The sequence below is a fragment of the Pteropus alecto genome, unplaced genomic scaffold (assembly GCF_000325575.1).
Source record: "Pteropus alecto unplaced genomic scaffold, ASM32557v1 scaffold17, whole genome shotgun sequence".
NCBI lineage: Eukaryota > Metazoa > Chordata > Mammalia > Chiroptera > Pteropodidae > Pteropus > Pteropus alecto.
In genome coordinates, this window is record NW_006440645.1 from 5,977,880 (window position 1) to 5,988,433 (window position 10,554).

Below are 10,554 nucleotides of genomic sequence, written 5' to 3' on the forward strand. Positions count from 1 at the left end.
GCCGGCGGGCGCTCGCTCGCTCCGTCCTCGCCGGCCTGGGTCTCCTCTGCAGAACCGGCCGGCACCGACGGGTGTCGGAGGGAAACTTTAAAAAATAATAACCACAATGCTGCTGAAACCGACTCACAAACGACTCTCTAATTTAAATGCGCTCGGTTGAATTTCCGCCCCTGCATGCATCGTATTGTGTACCGAGTGACGTGGCATGCGGCGCTGGGAAAGCGTCTTCTTCTTTACCGATGTCCGACGTGTGTTTTTTCAGATCCGTACTGTTGCCATTGCAGACATGAACTTGTGCTTTCCCAGCAGGGTGTGTATCATTGTATCATTATCGTCGCGTTTGCGTTGCCAGATCCTTGTAAAGTGTAGAAAAGAGCCCGCCTGTCCCTGAATGAAAGACTAAGTATTATTAACACGTCTCAGACTTGTGGAGTCCATACTCAGCGTTGCTCAGAAACGTCTGAATATTTGCATAAGTTTCACATGACAGTGGGTACTGAAATTAAGTCATTTCGTTCAGCACTTTAAAACTTTCTTACAAAATTGTTTTAAAACTTATGATTTTTTTTTTTTTTTGGTAAACAGTGATGGTCTCCTGACTCTCACCAGGCTTCCGCTAGGGAAGAGAATTGATTGCATGTTGTCCGCGGAATGCTGCCGCCTTCCGACTGTGGAGTGATGAGCTCAGCAGCGCTTCTCAGAGACACTTTTAAGAAATGAATTATTTATTGAAAAATGTTCTATGCTTTTTAAATTTTTAAAGAATTGACCTAAGCAAAGCCTACGATTGGACTTTTTTTTTCCCCCAACCATTTAACATTTACTTCAAGTACCCAGTTTTTATAATTTATATAAAGTCAAATTTCAACCCTTCTTACTTTGTCATTTTGTAGGTCATTTTTTTAATACCGTGTAAAAAACCGTTTTTTTACACCTAAGCTGTGTTTTTGATACTGATATTTTCCTATGCTGAATAATTTTCTTACTTTCAGGGAAGGTAAGAAAATACTTTTTTTACATTTGTTACTTATGTAACATTCATATTTTTCACATTTTGATATTTGTAACATACTGTATGCTTTCTACTTGTAAATGCCAACAATAGAATTAAAATATTTATTTAAAATATGTTGCATTCATAGTGTGATATTAGATTTTCACCTTTCTATGTTATCTTCATGCCCAATCGTGAATACTCCCTTCTTGTCAGTAGGTTGTGGCGAGCTCAACTCCAGGTGGGCGACATAGTTTTCTTTCAAAAAACGTGAGTATGGATTATTGCCAGAACAGATATTTTAAGGTCGCTTTACTGCACGTCTACCTGTTTCAGTCCTTGGATTTCCCTAGAGCATAATGAGTCTCGACTCGGCTGGGTCTCAGGACAGCGGTCCCCAACCTGTTCGGCACCAGGGACCGGTGCTCCTATGAGAATCTAACGCCCGATGATCTGAGGCGGAGCTGAGGCGGTGATGCTGGCGCTGTGGAGCGGCTGCGAACGCAGAAGCAGCTTCGCTGGCTCCCCCGCAGCTCACCTCCTGCTGTGTGGCCTGGTTCCTCACAGACCACTCAGGGGTTGGGGATCCCTGTCTTAGGGGGTCTAACTTTGTTTTGAATCTGGTTTAAGCATCCTGGCAATAATCGTTTTGATGTCCCCGGTAAAGTATGTTCACCGAAAGCCAGGATTATAGTTTTACGAACAGCAATGAATTAAAGCTGATTAAGAAAAAATGCCTGGGTCTCATTTTCTCCAAAATTTTCTAAGTCCAATGGTGTAGGAAGAATCACAGTGAATGCTCTGCAACAGACACCTGTCATTTCTTGATCATCCTGTTGCACGAATTCTAAACAAATTTTACATGCTACCTTAGCCAAGACAAATGTCTGTTATCAGGTACTCACCCAAGAGTGGAATGATTCAGCAGAGGAGACTAGCCCAGGACAAGATCCATTTGTGTAATAACAGTCACATCTGAAATAACAGGATTTATGCAAATTACTGCACAATCTCAGAATTTTCTATAACTAATATTTGCCGAAAATATTATACTCTGACTGTACCACTGTCCCACAGTGAACAGCGATTTTAACAATATGTGAAAGTTTTAGTAAATAAAATATCTTAGTAAATAGAACATTTTTAAAATTAATACCAGCAGACTGAAATATAGAACAGAATTATTTTGTCATTTAATAATGCTGAGATTATTTTTTTTTCAGAATAAGAAATAAAATGATAACATTCCTATAATGTGGTTTAGAGACTGAGTATAAGACAGTAAAATTTTTTGTCACCTGTGATGAGGCAACACATTTTAGTATTTCCCTATGCATTTTAGTCGTATGAATTTATGAGGCAGATATGGGAACATGTTGATTGTTTCACATAACTCAAAACAGAATACATTTTTTTCTCTAGAAACTGAAGCATCTCAGTGTCTTCAAAGATATAAACTCTCTAATTGAGAACAGAGCTGAACGTAAAATGATAAACATGATTATAGCTAAGGGTTAAGGGGAAAGAACCCAATGCCAAGATTCTGTATTCTAATTCTCTAAGAATTTTTTGTGTGAGAGAGAAACGCAATTTCCTTGATTAATCAATCCCAGTTTAGGCCCAAGACAGAGTTTTTATAGGACAATTTCTTGTCCTTGGAAATCTTTTTTCATTGAAACGAGAACAATGCTCATAGCAAAACAAATCAAAAATGGATGGAATGAAAACCGCACTTAAAGTGGAGATTTCCCAACGCTTAGGGAAATGGAGTGATTCGGCATGTACTGTGGCTGCGGGTGGTTACAGGCCAACTGACAAGGTCACGATTCACTCAACTCCACGGTTAATAGTGACTTACGTGTTCGCACATAAAACCACGAGCTCAGAATTTTAATCCAGCCCCTGTAAGGGTTTATGGGCTTGCCTGGAATACAGTTACTCTGGGGCTCGCCCTGCGTCTCTGCTGTGAAAAATGTCACTTGCTTCCATGCACACTGACAACACCTCAGTGGCTGTGCTGGCACGCAGAGTTGCGGGCTTGGACTGGCGACATGGCGTGGGACTCCGATCGCTCAGTGCTTAAGAAGCACATTGATCTCGAAAGCCACAGCTTTCAAGATGGCGTCTGTAATTTTCTCAATTAGCTGATTTCATCGATAGCTTCTTCAGATAAAATCATTTTAAGAAAATGGAGCCATCGAGAGGGCCGGGACCTCTTCTCATTTACATGTTGCTATCAAAATATTTACCAATGTCAAGGTTGATGAGAGAGAGAGAGAACTGACAAACTATTGAAAGTTATGTCCTTTATACATATTTCATTTATTAGGGAAATGAATTATATCACTAGGTGACTTTATTACTTCCAGACACTCCATCTAAGAACAAATCATTTTTGTCATGAAAATGCATTCTTACTCACTTGAATTCCACATTACAGTAAAAATAATCTGTTAAAGGTGAAAATATTTTTTTAAATTTTGAATCAATAATTCAGCACTGCCCTTTTTTCATTTTATGTCATAGATCCAATTTAAAAGACCTAACGTTTCTAGATGACCAAATTTACATTTCCTTAGGAAAAATTAAGCCTAGAAATGTATCTTAGCATACGTTTGTTAGAGCTTTTAGTGTGATATAAAACATTAGAGTTTATGATTGCTATATATTTCTTCAAGACAATATGAGTGAAATGCCACATGATTAATAATTTATATGGTTACCACTACTGAACCAGCTAGTAGTTTTAATGGTTTATCAGTCCAGGAGTTATAGGCCAGTGTTATAAAGGAATCCAGCATTTTCATTTATTGTTAATGAAGGGAAAAGGCGCACAGTTCTAATAGATACATATCGATGAGTCAACTCTAACGTGGCCTACGCATCTACGATACCATTGCAACCAAATGTATCACTGACTAAAGACCATAAAGTACAATATTATCCTCCAACAGAGAAATTAACTGAGCTGTGAAGAAGTTCAGTGCCCTGGCGAATCCCTTTTACTGCAGACGATAATAATTAGAGCCCTCTACACGCCGAGCACTCTTCTAGATCATGCGATAAAACCGCGAAGAAAAGAGACAGTGCCTTCCTCCATGCAGCTCCCATTCCAGCAGAGGACATAGACGATCAATAACTATAACATGCATTATGTACCGCGATATCTAGTGGAGACGAGCGCTGGCGAGCAGGGCGGGGGGTCAGATGGCGACTGGGGAGTGCGTATGCTGTTTTAGGTGGGTTGATCAGGGACGACCTTCCTGGGGAGGTGACATCTGAGCAGGTTGCTGAATGAGGCAGCAGAGTGAGCCATGGACACGCATGGGTGGCACTGTCACAGGCAGAGGCAGTGGCATGGGGAGGCGTGGAGTGGAATAACACTCTCTTAGAGGAACAGGGAGAGACTCAACAAGCCAGATCGATGTCAGCACATCAGCAAATGCTGCACCACAAAAGCCTTGGGGATGAATGAATGTGAGGATAAAGAGTAAGAATGATAATTCAGAACAGGCCCAGAAACAGCATTATTGTTGAAGCCAATCTTTACGTGTGTGTTATCTTGCAAAATAAGAGCCTCTCCATATGCAAAGTAAACGCTGAGAATGTGGCTGTGCACTCCCTCTGCACCAATGCCCGAGACCCAGAAGACAGAAGAGACATGCGTTAATGGAGATGAACGTCCGCGCTCACGCTGATTGAGTCACACAATCCTCTATGGCCAAGCCAGACCTGCAGGCACATTGATAGGAGGCAGGTTAAGACAGATGATGGCAAAGCAGTCTATTCCTTTTTGCTGAGGCATTCACATATCCAAAGTATGAAATATCTGCGCCTTAGAAGATTGCAGAAATTCTGATTTAAAATATCGACTTTTTTTTTTTTTTAATGAAATGGGTCATTTGAAAGGAGAAATTTTCAAATGGAATGAGAGATGTATATTGGTGGGAAAGAGAGATGGCAATCAAAATATCCCTAAGACACAATAGTAAATCTATGCATGCACTCAAGGCAGCTAAGGCTTGTCCAAATATATTTTAATGAGATTTTGTTGATTTGTTCATAATGAGTATCGTTAACCCCCATCTTTGCACCACTAATAAAACTTTATCAAAATATGCTCAAATTTCAGAAAAGATCCAAGCCGAGTGCGGTGAACTTGGATTAAGATACTAGGACACACTTTTGGCATTTACCATGAAAACTCTTGGAAGAAGTTTTTTTATGCACTGTACAGTGTACATATGCCAGACACATAATCATGTTCGAATTCACGTAGGCAATTCTAACCAATGTGTCATTGACATCATACAGGTAACCTAAGGACTCTTTGAACTTATTAAAGGAATATGCTGAATAAATGACAGACTCATTAGATCTTCATATAACCTGTGATATAGTCAAGGTAGACATACTCAAAACATTTGTGAGAGAGTCTCCATATCCGAAGACATATAATTAAAGTGGAAAAGCCCTCAGAGCATTTAAAACATGCTGCATAAAAGCAGATAATTTCCAGGCGACCCATTTGGATACTTCCGATTTTATCAGTTTACGAATCAATTGGCCAACCGCCTCCCCGCCCCGCCGCCCAAATCAAGTTGCAGAGTACAAAGTGCAGTCATCATGGTTTTCTGGAAGAAAGCTCAGATCTTAAAATTACTGAATAATACCATTCTAGCCCAAATAAAACAACCAACAACGTACAAAGTTCTTTGGCAATGTCACTGAGTTCCCCATTCCAAATTAAAACCACATTGTCTGGGGTACAGATGCTGATCAAAATGAGATTCCGTCTGCTCACTCAAGCCGTCCTCTTCTTACCGTAGAAGCACAGTCCGTGGCCAGAAGGCCGCCGAAAACAGTTATTGATACTCCGCTTTGAAGTCAAAAGGTGAAACGTTCTAGAGAAATGTTTCTCCAGAAAAACAGCATGGCTGAGACGATTGAGCGCAGCATAACCGCCCCCCAGAATGTGCTGATTCCTTGACAGCTCGGTCTGAGAGAAGAAAACGGTGTCCTGCACTGCATCTGGAGCAAGGCTCGTCTACGGGGGACATAAATTTGGGAAACGGCTTTCGATAAATAGAAAATGAAAAGCGGACTGCCCTCTTTCACCCCGGAGGAACTGTCATCAAGTAACTCGAGTTGGCAATCGTCTATTATCTAACAGGAAGCCATTCATGTCTTAAAAATATTTAACCCATGCGAAAAGCTTATGACAGCACGTGCTGCACACACATGGGTCTGGAGAGCAAATCCGAACCAGCTTTCTTTCTTTCTTTTTTTTTTCCTAGTAAGCTCTATGGACAGTGAGTATAGGACAGTGTTTCCTTTAAAGAGGAAGGTTCAGGCTGTCAGTACCATGAGATAGAAACAAGCACACGTGCAGTTTACTTGTCTTCATTTATGCAGCTTCAGATCGAGAATCGAATGAGTCTGAGAAATGCTCAGTGGATTTTAAAGAAGCCACAGCAATTATCTATAGTTTATAGATGGCTTTCTCTCCAAATTAAAGCACAGTTCCTGGCCACTCTGCATTTAATGGCCACCTTCCAATAGATGTTTGTGGGACATCAGATTAAAAGCATAATTATTCCCCGTCAGTCAGCCTGTAACTGGGCCTTGGGAGCATCCATTCGTTTTTTAATTTGCTCGGCAGAGTGTGCCAAGCCCTGGGGAGAATCAAGTGAATGAAGATGTCTCTTGCCTTCAGAGAGCTTGCAATTTGGGGCGACTAGACACTTTTCCAAAACATTTCAAAATCTGCATAACTCTGTTTTCAGAGAATTACTTCAATATTTCCAAAGAAAATTCTGTGTGTATTCATGTGTGCTCCGCAATGCAGGCTCCCACATATAATCAACAACTTCCTAAGCTTTATTTATATACTGCATTTTCAAAGTAACAAGATAATGGATTTAGCGAGTTTTAAAGGACATGTTAGGGAATTTTCTAGCTGTGTTGTCGAATTATGTAAGGCTTAGTTAAAATCCTGATATTTGAAAGCTATTGCCCTAAACTATTATCAGCTTTGTCCTAGCAGATACCACTTATTGTGAGGCTGGTTCATCTGATTTTAGGATTAGATTTTCACAGAATTTGGTATCATCCCCAGTAAGAAGTCTGTGAGGTTTTCCAGATTCACCACATTTTGCTGAGTTTGTAGTAAACAGGGCCGAAGTATAATTTGGGTAAAATTACTGAATAATTATCTCCAGCAGGTTGTCTAGCTATCTCAAAGTTTCGTGATCTTATAATTCCAGTGCTTTTAATTTTCCATTTTTATTTCTCTAGGCCCCTTTCATATTGTTATAGGTTATATGTGTGGCTTTTTCTGCAGAAAGAAGACATTAAAAACTGAAGAAAAAAAGGAGTAACTAAATGATTCTTTTTTTTCTCCTGACATTTTTGTTTTTCCAACCATATACCTTTTGCTAATTGTTCTGGTGAAACTGAATAAAATACCAGTGTGTCTTCTTTTTACTGAAAATTTCCTTTGGAGTATCCAATATAATTTCATATTACATATTAAGACTATTATTTAAGCAAATTCATATCTCCTAGAAGGTGCTGCATTAACTGACTGGCAAATATATTTTTATAGCCTCTATAATCATCGTGAGTTCATTGAAATGTAGAATCTAATATGGTCAGAGAATAAATGCTATTATTATCATTCATATCACAAAACAAAATGTATCTTTTTATAGTGAACTTTACTACGAACGCATTTTAGAATAACAAGTCATTGCTCTATTTTTAAATTGTTGGAGAACTGAGCTTTATTTTCTGGCTCTACCGACATTAGTTATAGTTTGTTAAAAGTAGCAAAGGCCAATAACAAAGTAAAATACTGTCATAGTTTTAGTAGTAACTCTCTGAATAATGAATGAATGGAGTGTTCCTGGGTGACCTAAAGTAAGCAAACATTTTCTATATAATATCCAACACTGAAAACATTTTTGAAGCACTTAAAATATTGGCTCTCATGATGTGTCCTAGTAAAGTCTTTTCACTTTTGAGATAACTGAGAATTTTGGAGAGATTTCAAAGACAAGTACAAAAATAATAATTTTAAGGTTCGCTAAGCTCAGATGACCTCTTTTACATTTCTCCTAACATAATTTTTTAAAATATTAATATACAGACAAGACTAGTCAATAAAAGACGTGAAAGACAGCAGCGAATCTAACGGTTTAGATGTGATATCATGTGACGGCAACTCTGACACGGACCCATATTTACATACACCTCGCCAAAGGGAATCATGACCTGTTTTCAGACTGAAGCTACTTGAGCGTTTTTGACAATTTGATACTATTGAGACTGGAGGAAATACTCCAATCCGCTCAAAACAAAGATTTAAAGAGAATAAATTTGCAGTGAGTATACCGTGCGTCCCTTAGTTCTGAAAGACTGTCATGGGCCTGGTAGGTGTGGTTAGGGGCCCCTCCCACAGCGCCTGCTGAGGCTGAGATTTAGACAGGGAGTCTGTCCCATGCATTTGGATTCAATTCTAAAGTACCTTAAAGATTCCTGGCCAAATAGACCCTTCACTCTCAACTACTCTTTAGTCACTCAAAGTAACTTTTTTTTTTTAATCTTAGAAGATACATATAAGGTGTTGATGACAGTGACCTATGGCATCAGGCTTGCGAAAAAGAGTGACGAGGAGGCGATTCACGAGTTAGAGCTACTTCTGCATATCTTTTTTGAAGAATGCGCACTGGGAGCCATGACCGCAGGCATCGCCACCCTCCCTCACACCCGCTGAACTGTCACCGAGCACACTGTGAAAGCCACAGCATCGGACCACAGACTGACTGAGGGCTGATTAGTCAGCACTCACGCGAGATCGAAATACCTCAGAGATTACATTCCATTATTAATTTGCTTTTGTAATTTAGTTTTTTCAACAGTTGAAATAAATCTTCCCAGCAACTGCACTAAACGAGCCAATATGGTAGTCCTCACACAATTGACCTTACGATATTCCTTTGATATGCAACTGTCAGCCATTACTCTTCGAGCCTGTCGTAATACCATCGTTGCCATCACGGTCTGTGACCCTGCCTTCGGCATTCAGCGTCATTACTGATCCTTTGGTTTAAAGTGGTAAACTAAAACCTTCCTGCTTCAAACCAGGCTGGACTGTCAGCTCCCTTTATTTCTCCGAGGTCCAGGGCTCTGCCAGCATTTGGCACTTACCCTCACCGCTGGCAGCCAACGCATTTCACCCCATCTCCTGACAGCGGCCGAGGCCGCGCTGTCATCCACTCGCTAGACCATTCGAATGCGATGAAATCGTGTCACGGTAAACACACTTTCAGTCCTTAGAGTTGTGCTACATAATGACATCGTCGTGGACCACCAAGGGAACAAACACAAACTTCCCTTCATTTTTCTTTTAAGACATCAATGACTTTGGTTCCTTCAGAAGCAGGAATCTATGAGAATCAGGGTAGGTATTGGCTAAAAATTTAAAGAAAAATGATCGCTATTCTACCAGTTTTGTTTTTATGGTTTTTGTTGGCATTCGCTGGCTCGGAGACTGTGAGGATGTTTTAAAACAACGTCCAAGTCCTAGAGACAATTGGACTAGTGGGCCATATATCCTTCCGATACAAATTCACAAACAGAACAGTATTTGGCAATAAGATTGAGTCCTCTGAAAGCAGATAGTACTCTTCCCAATTTGATTTATAAATATTGAGGATCAAAGACAGTGAGTGACTTTTAATTACCACAAGGTTGATAGGGCCAGAACTAGGATTCAAACTATGTTCAAACTAGATTTCAAAGCTCGTTCTTTTTCTCTGACTACCTTGAACTTACATGTGTCTCTTTGGTTTTCAAAGAGTTTTCAAATGAGTTATCTGATCTGAACATTATATCACACCTGTGGGGCTGATCAGACAAAAGTGATTATCACGTTTTACCAAGAAGAGAATATAGACTTAAAGGAACTTGCTCGAAGTTGTAGTTAATAACTGGTGGAGTTAACATTTCTCTCTAAATAGACTTATTAACCCCATGTGGAGTGTTTTCCCCAGCACATTATGACATAATCATATACTATAATAATAAATTATGATATAATAATATAATAGTACCATATATTTGATCCCCTTTACCCACTTCACCCTCCCCCTAAACCCTATATTTGACCCCATTTACCCCGTCTACCTTCCCCCTCTTCCCCCACCCCACTAGTAACCACTAGTGTAGAGTCCTCAGAGTGAAATGCCAGTATGACATCTTTGACATTAACCAACAGGCACTTGAGGAACACTGGGCCAGGAATTGTCATGCTAAAAATAACGATGTTGGAATATTAATCTGGCAGCAGATTAGAAACCAATATTAAAGAAGCGATAGAGAAAATACGACATGAAAAAGCTAAAAATAAGAGCAATGTATAGAGAAGATCTTCAGAACATGCGAAGCACATGATGCACATTTCTCTAATTTAATGAATTGATTTTGTGTAGGTCTCACGACTACCAGAAGAAGTAGTAATTTTATTCTCTGATTTGCCTGTGAGGAAATTAAGGGTT

General features: G+C 39.7%; 1 protein-coding gene across 1 annotated transcript in view; it reads left to right on the forward strand.

Annotated features, from left to right (window-relative positions):
• The window catches only part of FAT4 (FAT atypical cadherin 4), a 151,002-nt gene extending 141,907 nt beyond the window's left edge, over positions 1-9,095 (forward strand). The window contains exons 19-20 of the mRNA XM_025050924.1: positions 993-997; positions 8,905-9,095. Coding sequence (XP_024906692.1) covers positions 993-997; positions 8,905-9,095 — 196 coding nt within the window. The remainder of the gene's footprint in view (positions 1-992; positions 998-8,904) is intronic.
• Positions 9,096-10,554: the final 1,459 nt, after the last annotated feature.